The 15,570-nt window shown below is 34.6% G+C and overlaps 1 protein-coding gene across 10 annotated transcripts in view; it reads right to left on the reverse strand.

Annotated features, from left to right (window-relative positions):
- LOC149546279 (uncharacterized) overlaps positions 1–15,570 on the reverse strand; it is a 133,527-nt gene that overhangs the window by 83,300 nt on the left and 34,657 nt on the right. For all 10 annotated transcript variants that reach the window (XM_089791128.1, XM_089791123.1, XM_089791127.1 and 7 more), the window contains exon 2: positions 14,414–14,588. In XM_089791128.1, the coding sequence (XP_089647254.1) occupies positions 14,414–14,482 (69 nt within the window). In that variant the 5' untranslated portion in view covers positions 14,483–14,588. The remainder of the gene's footprint in view (positions 1–14,413; positions 14,589–15,570) is intronic.

The following is a 15,570-nucleotide window of genomic DNA, read 5'->3' on the forward strand; positions in this document are numbered from 1 at the left end:
TGTACTGCTCTGACAAAAATTATGTTTGCAGATCTCAAAAGTTCGCCGAAAAGGGTATCCAAATCTATATTTCAATTCACCATCATGTACTTGTACCTACAAGAAAAAATAGTTTTTTTGTTTGGATGAGCGGTTTGCCTTGATCAAACCCCGGTTTGGAATCAACCTTAATAATGGAATTGAAATAGAGAATGCTAGCAAGTAGTATAAGTAAATCTAACAATGAAGCTATGATATAGATATATAATTGTATTTGAAATGTAAACAAGTATGTTGATAGAAAAGCTTGAAATCAAAAGCTCCATGATTGTATGCTTGGAATCCACCTTGAGAGAAGAATGAATAGTTCTTGAAAATGGACAAAGGATCTTGAAGGAAGATGACACCACCATGATGGTTAGATCTAGGGTTTTGAATGATGAATCTTGAATACTTGAACCAAATCCCTTCAAAGGCTTGAATGCTTGAATCCTTAATCTTCAATAGAGAGCTTGAATGTAGACAATAGCTTGGATACCTCCTTGAAAATGCTTGATGGAATGCTTGCTTGGAAATAATGAATCGTCCGATATCTTCTTGTTCATGTGTGTTCTTATGGTCAGAGAAAATGAGAGGAGGCTTCCTTATTTAGTGATCTAGGGCACAAACTTCTACAGAGGCCGACATTGGAGAATTAAATCCCAATTAAACTTAACCCCTAGAAATGGACCTAGATTAAATGTAATTTAAGAGTGTACAATTTCGAAACCTGAAACAATCAACCCAGAAGTGGGAAAATGAAACTTTCCGAAGTTCGATATCCTGAAACCTCCAGAACTTGAAATTTGGACCTAGGGTCACAGATGAGGTTGACTCTGCCCTAGGTTAGGGCCGAGGTTGTCATTGACCCAAAAATTCAAAGTCTTTGATTTCTCAGAGAAAGTTGTCAAAAGGCTAGAAAAAGGGAAGAGAAGCAAAACAAGGGGGAAATAGCTAGATCCATGCAAAGACCTATTCAAGGCGCTTGACATGACCCCATACCACTTACTTGGGGGGCTAAACACTCTTAACATGGAAGTGCTTTTATTTTAAGATGATATAGTAACATGCATGCATATATGCCAATATATATTGTGTATATTGATATATACACATACACATCAAATAACAAATTAATATATTAATTATTATTATCATCCACAATATCTGATATATATCTCCAAGTATAAATCTGATGTTATCAATTTGTTTTGATCGATTTGTATTACTGTTTATATGTATCAATTACAAATCTACATATGAGATAATGATGCATATTCCATAATAGACCCGAGTCTGTTAATGAATATTCATATGTATGTCCCCTTCTTGAATAAAATTTTATAATAAATTATATATATACACATTACTAATAAATATAAGTATTAGACCAAAAAATATAGTTTATTATTTTTATAGAATATCATATTATTTTATAATACAATATAATTTATCATTAAACATAATTAAAATATTAATAAAATAATAATTGATCAATTATTAGATTATAGTTAAAAGGCCAAGTATTGAGCCATGAAATTATTATCGTCGTCACTATAGACTCAATGGACAATTCTAAGTTCGATATGGATGAACTTATATTGTGTCTAAGACTTCGCTAAGTTAAGTAACCTAGTGCAATGGCTTCGAAGATTGTTGCAGATTGGATATCGATTGTTTTAGATAGTCACATACATTTTATCATATACTATCTGAGCTCGATGCCCATTGGAGAAACGCAATGATTTAACATTGATAAACAAAGGAAAATGATCGATTAGCCAATAATAAATTAATCAATTCCATAAGCAGTGGGTACGTCCCTTCAACATATCCCATTGATCAAACACATAACGTATACAAGGAAGTAGGAGTACAAAATAATAGAGAGAATGATGTATAAAGGAAGGAGAACACAACTGAAAAAATAGGATTTTCAAATAAAAATAGCCAGAATGAATGAATTGTCGGCAGCGTATGAAGGATCTATCGAACACCATTCATGGTAAAAGATTATAGAGGGGAGATTATCACAAAAAACACATGCAGCCTCAAGTACGCAGAAGGCCAACCGCATCAGTAAGAATGGAGTAATACAAATTATAGATATTATATAGGAAAATCAGATGAAGTCTATTCATCGATACTCAGCAGGCAGAAGTCAGAAAATGATAATAACTGGTGGACTATGTTACCAACAGACTCATATTATTCATCTGGCTATGGAGTAGTAGTTCCAAAAATGAATCTATCAGGAGTAATCTGTATCAGAAAAAAAATAAGATATTGGCTTAACCAAGCCATAGACACACAAGGGAAATAATTCTCCCGAGCATATATATGCCTTCACCCCAAACAGTACACTCATCAATCTATGAAAAGACATTGGGCACAATCTTATTTTAATTGCAGTGAGTATTAAGCAAAGACAAAGATAGTATCAAGGATTGAGGAATATGGAAAGCGACATCCATACTCCCTAGTCCCTCATCATAGAATAGTAGTCAGAAGTAATAGAAGCAATTCTTCACGAATGGGATTTGATTAGCTTTGATAAATAATATATTGAAGTTGACCAAGGCCAACATCTGAGACATCACAATGACTTTATAGGAGTTATAACTATGTTGGAGAATAGTAAGACGACAGTGAGATTGTTGTACATGAGAGTATTAAATAAGTCAACATTTGGTATGTGTGGTCTTGTGTATATATTATCTGCAGGGTATGTGAGCACATCAGTAATTTATCACTATATACGATTGAGTAAAATATATAGCATGTCCCCCAATGAGAAATCAGAGAAGACTAATAACATGTGAAACATTGAGACTATCCTTGCAGAAGTCATCAGTCATATCAGATATAGAAGAAATAATTTAATTTTGTGGATTATACATAGTTAAAACTATATATATTTATATATAAATAAAATAGTCCTATTAAAGAGAGAACCTAGTCAAATCTTGAAGGAATTAATTCTCTTGCAATTAGTCTTGCAATGGAATAGATCAAGTCTAACACATTCAGATTGGAATCTGCGAACAAAAGATATCAGAGATTACTAACCATTGAATTCTAAAACTAAAAGGCATTGATGAAGGGTACTCCCCTTAATAACACAAACATATAATAGAAACAAAAAAATAATTGCAAATTGCAAGAACAAAACATGGGCTTCTTATTATTGCCACAAATGCGGGATTAGAGAATTTTGAAATACAACATGCAAACCCACATGGGTGCCTTACAATATTATGCAAGACAGAGTTGCGAACTATCACCCAGAGCTATCTTAGACAATCTATAGGCCCTTCTTATACAAGCAATTTTGTGTTTCCTAAGAAGTTTCTAGAAATCAACCCCTAACCCTTGAGGCCCACCAACCCTAAAAATACATATAGAGTCAGCCTATTATAATTATGACATTTATTTTGAAAATTTCGGTTGGCCCAACTTTGGAAGACCATAACTTGTGAATTGTTTCTCTAATTGGCTATTATAACCCCATTTTGGATTCCTCAACTTTTGATCTACAAAGCCTCTCTAGCATAAGCTCCAATTGACCTCATTTCAGAGCCCATCTGGAGCCTCTAATACCTTCGAGACTAAACTTGAAGTATTTCTACCAAAAATCTGCAATAACTTCACGAATAATCACAATATGGCACTAAGCCTCAACTGGCAAGCTAATATATCCAAATGAATCTCCACCTCCAAAATTAGGACATTTTGAGCTTGTATGCCCAAATTACTAAGAAGCAAGCCTCCAAAAATAACTCTGCACTGAGACAATCCTTATTCGAGAAACATAAGGGAAATGTTTCTGGGCTATGCAAGATTGTTCTTACACCCAAGATGCTCCTGCATCAGACACCCAATGTAATTTGAGAAATGACCCCATCACATCTGATGTAGTCAAAGGAAAACCAAGATGGTCAACCTCCTCCCTTACTGGCCATGATGAATCCTCCACTGGCCTCCCTTTCCATTTCACCAAATACTCTTCATATGTTTTGTTCTTTGTGCTTCTCCCAACACAATTGTCAAATATCTTCTCAATCTCCTTTGTACCTCAAGCAGCTGCTAGAATACCCCACTTTGCTTCTGCAACTTCATCTCCATTACCTCCTCCATAATGTTCTGTCAAATCTGAAATGTTAAATACTGGTGAAATATTCAGTTCAATAGGCAACTCTACTTAATATAGCTTTGCATGTTTTATCTCTGAAATTTGTAACTCCATACTTTTGGAGATAATAAGAAGCCAACTTTTGTTCTTGCAACTTGTTGTTATTTCTATATTATGTTATGTGTTAGTGTTATTAAGGAGGGTACCCTTCATCAAGTGGTATCAGAGTAGGAGTCCTTGAGTGTGTAGACAGATCTTCAACTATGAGGCAATTTGCACCAAGACTATGGTTGTGGGTTTGAGTGATAAGCAGGAAAAGAAGAGTTAGAGGCATGGAGGGTTTTAGAGCCCTCCAGAGACAAGTGGAAGAATTACAAGAGGAGATTCATAAAAGAATGAATATTATGAGAAGAGATGAAAGTGAGGATGAATTCGAAGAAGGGCATGTTGAACATGAAAGAGAAGAAGCAACTAGAGATCCTATGGAGGATAGGTCTTTTAGAGCCATTTTCAAAATTGGAAAATGACCCAAGATTGAAGTCCCCACATACTCGAGAAATTCTTAAGCCGGAGGAATTAATCAACTGGATCAATGATCTAGATAAGATAAGATAAGATAATAATATTAATGTCCAACGAAAGACCACCAAAAGGTCTACGAGAGTGAAAGATTACAACAAGACACCTGACAACAGCAGGAGCACCAAACTGTGTCTAAGAAAAGCATACAACAACTACGAAGAAGTGAGAGAAACGGATGCAAAAAGAGGCCAAGACAAAGACTAGGAGTCCTTTCTTGGCAAAAATAAATTAATCGCAAAAGGATACGACTACGAATGGATAGGATCTTTGATTTGTCTCTATGAGCTGGCAGAGGAGTGTCGCTGATGTAAGATAAGATAAGATAAGATAATAGTATTAATGTTCAATGAAAGACCATGAAAGGTCTATGGGATTGGAAGGTTACAACTAGGAAGCGAAACAATGGCAAGAACACCAAACAATGTCTGTAAAAAGACAAACAACAAAAGAACAGAAGAAGAAGAGAGATAGAATGAGACACAAAGAGAGAGATGCCAAGACAAAGACAAAGACTAGGAGTCCTTTCTTGGTGAGAAGAAATCAGTTACAGAAGGATATGACCGTGAGTGCGAAGAAACTCTAGTATGTCTCTATGAGCTCGTAGAGGAGTGCCGCTGATGTAAGAAGCTAGTACAGAGTCTGACAGACTTGGAATGACCAAAAGAACTAGTAGAACTAGATGGCCTTTTCACACCATGCAAAGACGAATATTAGATTATTTTGAGTTTGAAAAAATTGAAGATCCTGAGAGGGTCAAAATTGTGAAGACCGAACTAAAAGGGCATGCAAAAATTTGTTCGCAAGAGATTCAACTGAGGCAAAATAAAAGAGGAAAGGACAAAATCACAAGACGGGATCAGATGGTGGAGTGTTTGAAGAGACAAAACATTCCTGTCAATTATGAACTTGATTTGTTGAAGATGATGAAAGGGTTAAAGAAAGTAGAAAGATCTATTCAAGAGTATATAGAAGAGTTCTACCAAGTTCTCATTAGAACAGGCCATATGGAAGCCAAAAAGGAGAAAGTTATATGTTACCTTAATGGGTTAAGGCCAACTACTCAAGAAGACTCGAGTCTATTTAGAATGAGCAGTATTGAAGACGCATACCAATTTTCCATAAGAGTGGAACAAACGCTGAACAAAAAGTTTGAAAGCAAGAAAGGTAGAAGAGGTCTTGGTGGAAGATCCAGTAGAGGGTCTTACAGAGATTGACGTGAAGATCAAAAAAAGAGTGATGAGGCCAATAGCAGTCAGAATCAAAGGGTAAATAATTTAACCCAATTCTACAATCAAAATCACAGGAATCGAAGAGGAAGAGGAAGAGGAGGTTTTCATAGGACATGTTTCCATTGTAGAAAAGGGCATAGAGCTTATGAGTGTTCGCAACATCAAGGGAGAACCAACAAAAGACTTGAAGGCAATGCACAAGTTGCGCATATAGATAGAGATGTGAAATCATCGCATTCTGAAGATGTTGGAAGAGGGGAAGACTCGGTTATCAAAAAGGTCTTGTTACGTAATGAGAATGAACCTGAATGAAGGATGAATTTGTTTTGCACCAGATGCAAATGTAATGGTAAGGTATGCAATGTAATTATTGATGACGTAAGCACAAATAATCTTGCTTATGTAAAAATGGTTAATAAATTAAAGTTAGAAAGAAAGAAGCACCCAAATCCCTACCGGATTGCTTTGTTGTAGAAGGATCATAAGGCTTTGGTCATTAAATCATGTTTGGTAAAGTTCAAGATTGGAAACTACCATGATGAGGTGTTGTGTGACATTATGCATATGGATGTTTATCATTTGTTGTTAGGGAGACCTTGGGAGTATGATCGTCGTGTAGTACATCATGGATGGGTTTGCAAATACCTATTCTCTGACAAAGGATGGAGTTCGACACAAGCTGAAACCATTAAAGGAAACCAAGGAGAACGTATATAGTAATGTCAGAGCTGTTTAGTTGACAAAAGAAATTTTTTGTAAGGTATGAGGCATGAGCATGTGTTTTTCTTTAATTCCAAAAGCTAGTAAAGAAGAGGTAGAAGATGTACCTACAAAAGTTGTAGATTTGTTGAATGAGTTTTAGGATATTGTACTGGATATTGTGCCTAATAGATTGCCAACAGTGAGAATGATCAGTCATCAAATGCAACTGATTCCAAGAGACAATTTGCCAAATAAGGAAGCTTACAAAATGACTCCAGTAGAAAGTGAAGAATTGAATAGACAACGACAAGAGTTATTGCAGAAGGTGTTGATTCGAGAGAGTTTGAGTCCATGTGTTGTACAAGCAGTATTAGCACCAAAGAAAAATGGATAATGGAGGACGTGTACAGATTCTAGAGCTATTAATAAGATCACAATCAAATATATATTTTTCTTGCCAAGGACAATATAGATCTGAAGAGTACATATCACCAAATCCGGATTAGAGAAGGAGATGAACAAAAGACAGCATTTGAGAGAAAGGAGGGATTGTGTGAGTGGTTAGTCATGTCTTTTGGGCTAACTAGTGCAACAAGCACATTCATGCGGCTCATGAATGAGGTACTAAATTTTTTTTTAAGTAACTTTGTCATTGTTTATTTGGATGAGATTTTGATATTCAGTAAGACATTGGAGCATATAATTCATATACGTAAGTTGTTTGAGAGGCTAAGTGAAGAGAAATTGTTGATTAATTTGAAAAAGTGTAGTTTTGTGAAGGAGTTAGTGTATCTGGAATTTGTAGTTTCAAAAGAAGGTCTAAAAATGGACCCAAAAAAGGTAAAGGCTATCCTCGAATGGCCTACTCCAAAGAGTGCTAGTGAGGTAAGATATTTTCATGGTTTACCTAGCTTTTTCAGAAAATTTATCAAGAGTTTTAGCAATGTCTACAAACCCTTGACTCAAGCAATAAGAGGTGATAGGAAAGAGTTCAAGTGGCCTACATGAGCAAACAAGAATTTTGAATTATTGAAATAGAAAGTTACAGAATAGCCTGTTTTAGCACTTCCAGATTTAAATAAGATGTTTCAAGTAGATAGTGATGCTAGTGGTAATTTAATTGGAGTTTTTTTGAGTTAAAAAGGTAGACTCGTTTCTAACTTTAGTGAAAAGTTAAATGATGCCAAAAGAGAATATTTTGCTTATGATCAAGAGTTTTATGCTATACTTCAAACATTGAAGAAGTGAAGACTATCATCTTCTTGAGGAGTTTCTTTTATATACTAATCATCAGGCATGGATTATTTTAAAAGTCAAGGAAAAAAATTGAATTAGAGGCATTTGAAATGGGTTGAGTTTTTGCAGAGATATAAATTTGGTTTGAAACATGGAATGAGAAGTCTAACAAGGTTGTAGATGCTCTTAGCAAGAGGCAGGCATTGTTCACAGAGATGTAGATTGAGTTTGTTGGGTTCAAAGAACTCAAGTTGTTCTATCCAAAGGATCCTAATTTTGGTGAAGCTTGGAAAGCTTGTACAAAACCTATTACTCGAAACAGGACTACGTGGCTAGATTTCCTCATCCATGATGGTGTGTTATTTAAAGTGAGTCAATTGTGCATTCCAAGGAGTTTTATGAAGGAAAATCTCATCAAGGAAAAGAATCGTGGAGGGTTGGACATTTAGGTTGAGATAAAATCATTTCTCTAGTTTGTGAGAATTATTGCTAGCCATAGTTGCAACAAGATGTCAAGAAATTTGTATAGAGTTGTAGAGTATGTCGGACGACAAAAAGAACGAAGTAGAATACGGGGTTATATCAATCATTGCCTATACTAGAGAATCCATGGAAGGATATCATTATGGACTTTGTTCTTGGTTTACTATAGACTCAGCAAGGGCATGATATGATTTTTGTGGTGGTTGACAAGTTTTCAAAGATGGTACATTCATTCCCTACAAGAAGACTAATAATGTTGTTCATGTAACAAAATTGTTTTTTAGAGAAGTGGTCAGACTACATTGTCTACCAAAAAACACCAAGTTCGTTGGGTACTTTTGGCGAGTATTATGGAAGATGTTAAAGACAAATTTGAATTTCATCTCATCACATCATCCAAAAGCTGATGGACAAACACAAGTGGTGAATAGTTTGGGAAATTTTTTATAATGCTTTGTTGAAAATAAACTAAAGGGATGGGATTTAATTTTACCACGAACGGAATTTTCATACAATAATTATGTCAATAGGAGCACTAATAAACCACAGTCTAGATAGTATATAGTAGTCCAAGAAACTCTTTCAAATTAAGAAAGTTGGACAAAGAGGAGACAAAAAGTGTTCAAGTTGAAGATTTTGTAGAGAATTTGAAGAATATTAATGGGGAGGTGAGGAAGTACATTAATAAAATAAATACATAGTACAAGGACGCAAGAGATGAGAAAAGGAGGCATAAGGAGTTTCAGATTGTAGATGAAGTCAAGGTTCATTTAAGGAACGAGAGATCCCCAATGGGAACATATAATAAGTTGAAGATGAAGTTTGGACCATATAAGAAACCAAAGCATGATTCAGGAAATGCCTATAAGTAGAGTTACCAAGTGAATTGAATATTTCAGCTGTGAATTGAATATTTCACCAGTGTTTAACATTTAAGATCTAACAGTGCATCATGAAGTGTGTGTTCAAGATGAGGTCATAGAAACACAATGAAGTATTCCAGCAACTACTTTAGCTACAGAGATTGAAGGAATTTTAGACAATCATATTGGCAGAAGCACAAGAAACAGGACATATGAAGAATATCTAGTCAAATGGAAAGGACCCTATTGAAGATTCATCATGGATAACAAGGGAGGAGGTTGACCATCTTGATTTTCCTCTGAACACCTAAGCTGTAACAGGATCACTTCTCAAATTTCCTCGGATGTTTGATGCAAGGGCATCTTGAGTGTAAGGGCAATCTTGTATTATCCAAAAAAAATTCTGATTTTTCTTTCAATATGGATCATCTCAATGAAGAGTTACTATTTTTTGGGCTTACTATTTTTAGTAAGTTAGTCACTTGAGCTTAGAATATTCTAATTTCTTCTCTAGAAGTTCATTTTAGATATATCAATCAGCCTATAAAGTTCCATTACAATATCAAGCCTATTTGTGAGGTTACTGAAAGTTTTTTGGTATTGGCAGTAGAGTATAAAAACTTTGAACTCAATTTTCAAGGCTTTAGGGAATCCAAAAAGGGTTCAAACCTCAACTGGTTGGAGCTTGAGCATATCATGCATTGTAGAAAAGTTTGTGGCTTTTCCAAAATGAGGTCATAATAGTCAATCAAAGAAACTAGCGATGAGTCATAGTATTTAGAATTCGCGCCACTTGAAATGGGTGAAAATGAAATTCCATCCAAATTTCTTTTGAGTTTCAAAAGTTGTTTAGGCCTATTATATAATAAAATATGAAAAATAATAATAATTTACGGTTGGTCAGCCTCAAGGTCTAGGGATAAAATTATAAAACCTTCTTGGGTGGTAGAAAATTGCCTATATAAAGAAGGCTCGTAGGGTTGTCTAGGACAATTCGGGAATGTTGGTGGTGGCTCTGACTATCTGAATATTGTAAAGAAAAAGCCCATGTGGCTTTTCATGTTTTATTCTTAAGTTTGTAATTCAATACTTTTGGAAAAAATAAGAAGACACCTTTTTGTTCTTGCAACTTGTTATTTCTCTATTTATGTTATGTGTTTGTGTTATTAAGGAGAGTACACTTCATCAAGGCCACTACATCCATTTATGCAGGAGTTGAGGATAAGTATGCCCTATGTGGGAAATTATTGATAGGAGATGGAAAAACCAATTCCACAGGCCCAACTATGTAGTAGCTTATTAACTCAATCCGGCATTTCGTTTCCATGACTTCAAGGCCATGAGATTCTCAGTCGCCTATTTATAGTGGTAAGAAGTTATGGACTAATGGCATAGCCTCAAGCACAATTCTCTAGTTGGATAAATATAATAATCAAGAAGGGGCAATCTTCACTAGTAGCATGTGCAAAAAGGCTAGGACAAAATTGCAGCCAGGTAGAAATATATGTTAAGGTTTTTAAGTTTATGGCTTATGCATTTTTTTATTTTTTTCATAATCTAGTCTTAAGTTGGAAATAAGACAAAAAAAAATCTTTATTTCAGATAGATGGTGGCAAATGTTTGGGCCCTCAACCCCAACCCTTTAAAAAATTGCCATTTGTATTTTGAGTTGGTCATGGAATGCTTTTGGATGTGAGCACAATTGGTCCATTTCAAGCACATGCACTCAAAGAGGCATAATATATTGTCCGTAGAGAGGTTGAATGATCTTCTCTTTCATCATTACAACCTTCGTCTTAGGACCAAATCGATTTCAAACATTGACTCTTCTCTAACCACTCTAGCAAAGATTAATCAAGAATCTCAGTGACTCACTAAGTCTATCAATCTCGTATTGACTGATTAGGACCATGAGTGGAGTGACCAAGCAGACATATAGGCTAAGGTCATGGCTATGGAAGGAGAGGGAAATAGAGAACAACCCAGAATAGGCACAACCAATGTTGATCATTGTGGCACCTCACAGGCAGAGACTATGGCTACCTAGTCATCCAGGACCTATCTTAGATGCCTTTGTAAGAGGCAAACAAAATACTCTGAGGCTGAGACTGAGCTAGAGCTAAGCTATAGACTTTTTTTTGTTTATAGTTACACATATGTTTGGGAACAATTGATGTCATGAATTTCATGGATTTGATATCCATTTGACAACATCTATAATTCTATATATAGATGCTTTCTATTTCCTTCATCTACAATTTACATTTGTATGTATGTGATAGATATATATTTGGGTATGTGATCAAATTAGCTTCTATTTGATGTTGTTATAGTTTTAAAGTCTTATTCAATAATGGGTGCATGAAACAAGTTTTAAATCATTAGAAAACTCAAAATTTCAAGGGCTTTTCATTTTGTTGAGGCATAGTCGAATCAGCCAAGCTGAGTCTGAGCAGAATCTGAATCTGGGAACTATGCTCCATATAACCCTAGAGGTCCCTTAATGTATTCTAGTCAACAACCAGTCAAACCCTAAAAAGTAAGGATCCCTCCTAAAATCTAGGAAATTGCCCTAAATTGCTCAAAACAACTCACAATGCCTCTGCAATGCTCCATAAGCTTCTAAATGAGTTCCATACTTAGACTATTGACCTACAAGAGCTCAAATATTAGGTCAACCATGCTCAATTACCTATCACCTAAGAAGGGGACACTATAACAATTCATTTATTGGGCAGTTCAAAGTGCCTTTGATCCTATGTTTAGGTTCTCCTATGCACTTTGCCTCAGAAAAGATGTAGCAACTCTCCAGCACAAGCTAGGGTTTTAGTTTTGAGATATTTCTGCCAAAAATATTTGCAAATAGCCCTCTTCCCTTCACAAGTTCACAAAAAGGTTTTAATTCCAGTATTCCACGAGGGCGCGTCCCCTATGGCTTTGGGTTCATACCCGTACTGGGAACGAAACGTGGATGCAGGGACAAATTTTTTACATCCCCTAAGTCGTCCCCTTTTTGGCAAATTTGGAAACATCCCCAAAATTAAAAATATTTTTAGGTAGGAAACTTGGGGACAGCCAACAGTACCGGAGACGGTTTTGCTGTCCCCGAAACTGCTGGCCATCCCCTTTTTTCAGCCAATTTGGTAAAGGGTGCAAAACATCCCCAAAAAATCATTTTTTAAAATTTATTGTTGTTTACGTGGGCACTTAGTCATCTTAAAGACATAATAAAAATATGCAGACCATATTTGGTCCATTAAAACACTCTTTTCTACTCATTTTTAGATTTGACATAATTGCCAAGAGAAAAAAAAGAGCAGTAACAGCAGTGACGAAAGATTGTGTTTATTATTTAGTAACTATTTTAGTTGGACTTCTCTTTATTTCGTTCCGATTTCATGCATGATACTTGGAGCTTTTAGGCATTTTGACTTTTGTTATATATGTATGTAATATTGTTATAATAGAAGTAATTAGTATTTGTCATTTGATAATATTTCATGTATTGATCTTCTAAAATGCCTATCGTAAATGGTTTATCAATGCTATGATATGCATATTTGAATTTACTCTCTCTATATAAAAAAAATGCCCTATGTTTTTAATTGCTGTCCCCTGAGGTCCAGTCCCCTAAATTTTGGCTTCGATCCATACCCATACCAAAAACACGTCCCCGTTGCCTAAAACATGTTTGTCCCGAAAATTTAGTAGAGCATAGTTTAATGCACAATTTATGGAGAATTCGGGGCATATGTTGCAGATTTTTGGAGCTAGGTTTTACATGATTTTCTCTACAGAAGTCATGAGTTTTTGTTTTCCCTAATAATTCCCAACAAAAGTTGTGGGGTCTTTCTTATGAGGGGTTTTTATAATTTTCTCTCTTAAAAAATTATTATGAGTATATAATTTTGGCCCTTCAAAAATAATTCTAGGTTTATAATGATGCCCCATAAAAATTACTGAGATTTTTTTAATGTTTTTTCTTGTTAAAAGAAAAAAAAAGTGGTTTGTAGTGGCTTGGGGTTTAATATTTTCCAAAAGAAAATTATCTATTATTTGTGAAATTGCTTATTCACATGGATTTCATATTTTGGGTTTTCATAATTTTTTCCCATAGGAAAAACTCAAGGTGGGTTTCATAAATTTTTCCTTCAAAATTTTTAAGAAGGGTTCTATAATTTTTTGTCCATAACAAATTATTGTGGTTTTGTGCAAAAAAGTTTCTCAAAACATTTTTGTTAAAGGTTTTATTATTTTTCCTCAAAAAAAAGTTCTATATTATGATGTGTGTTTGTGTCTTGGGTTTTGATCATTTTTTTCCTTTGAAATCATGTTTGGTTTTTGTAATTTAATCGTCAAAATTCGTTTATGGGTTTCAAAATCGTGGTTTCAATTTGATATCAGTGTCTCTAGCTATAGGGAGTAATATGTTTCTTTCCCAACATCAGGTTGGATGGTTTGTGTTTATCTTGGTCATTTCCAGTAGTTCTACAGATTTAGGGAGGGTCTCAAAAATACGTTCATGTTGCAAAGTAAGAAGGGGCATCCTTCTATGCATTTCTAATCAAAAAACGTGCAGATTGTGTTTCATAGGGTAGTTAACCATTAAGGTAAGGTATTAATATAATAATGAAATGTTTGTAATGGTCATCTGTAGTAAGTTTAGTTTTATTAGTTAGTTTCTGTTTTTGTATTCAGTTAACAATTGCTTTGTTTAGAAACAATGACTAATACTTTTCTATTTAAGGAGACTTTGCCTCCATTGTTTAATAGTCAACTATCAAGTTTTGTATCAAATTCAATGGTCATGTTTTAAGCATTTACAAGAGGATCTAAATGTATTTTCTATTAATTCATGAGCATCTCCATCGCTAACTAGTTTCTATCAGGTGTGGCATGCTATGTCCATCTCTGAAGTTACACTTATTATCTTGCCCAATTCCTAGGCCTATATAGAGGCTTCTAAAACCACACAAGTGTATTTATGTTTTCATCTTCAGTCTATCATATGAACTCAACTAAGTTCAATCTTTAATGCAAATCTGTATTTACAGATAGAAGCAAGACTTAAGATTATCAACTTGCCATGTGCTAAAACTTGTTCTAGTATTGTTGAGCACTAGAGAGAAAAGAAAGTAAATCAAGATAATCCAAAAAAAGGTACTTACCTGGTGACTGGCCTCATTGTCTGCAGGCTTTACATAAATAAGCCGAAGTATAGGAATGACCAATATCATCAGAAACCCTACAACCCATGAAATGATACTCCAAAACCTCTGTGAATGGTCTAATTGTAGAATCCTTATGGTTCTTGTGACATTTTTCACATGCAAACTTGGATTCCTGATCAGAAAAAATATATTAGCAATTTAACAAATAAAATTCTATTTAACTTTTACAAAGGTGCAAGCAATGCATCATTAAGAATGGCCATCCAATGAACCCAAATCATTATCTATTCTGTAAACAATGAATTGAACTGCATATGTATATATGATGGTAGTTTGTTCAACTAACAGCCTAGATGTGCTTATGGATATTAAGATCGCTGCAGTTTGTAGTCTAAATTAAAAGTTGTCTGTGGCATTTTGTATGCTCAGTTCATCTCTAAGGATCTACTTGTTCCCTTGCTATAACATTAACCCTGTTGTTTTCACTTTCAAATTTTACAACATTAATTTTGATAAACTGTAGAGAAATCCTGCTTCACAATAAATAATCTGCAAACACTCTTTTATCATCATAATGAAATTATCATTTTTTGGATTTAGTGACTGGATTCAGGACTCTTGCATAACTCTTAACATGTACTTTTTTTATATAAATTGTAATTAGAACAAAAGAAAGAGTCTTGGAAGATAATTATGTGTACATATAGATATAGTTTAGGCTAGGCTCCTTATTTAGATCATCCTCCTCCAAATATGTGTATTAGGTCATCCTATTTTGCATACATTGCATCTATGCATACCAAAACCTATTGTTTTATTATCAAGTGTCAAAAAGTTTTATTAATCCTTATAAACTATGGGACACATCATATTGTTCTTGTATTATTTAGGCTTATTCTTTTCAGTCACGAAGCTGCATGTCTGATAATTTCTACATCTAGGAGATATTCCAGGGACAAAACTTTTTCATCAATGCAATTTTTATTTCATCTTGTACTGCTTCCATTGTTCTCTGTCTAAAAGCTTCCATGATGCACTCCTAATTGATGTTAAAGATAACAAAGAGATTATATGTGGATTCAAGATAATCCCTTATCCCACAAAGAGATGGTACAATAATATAGATGACCAAATAGCCAACAAGGAAGTATATT

The sequence above is a fragment of the Cupressus sempervirens genome, chromosome 7 (genome assembly GCF_028749045.1).
Source record: "Cupressus sempervirens isolate cs-2001-9-10 chromosome 7, ASM2874904v1, whole genome shotgun sequence".
Classification (NCBI taxonomy): domain Eukaryota; kingdom Viridiplantae; phylum Streptophyta; class Pinopsida; order Cupressales; family Cupressaceae; genus Cupressus; species Cupressus sempervirens.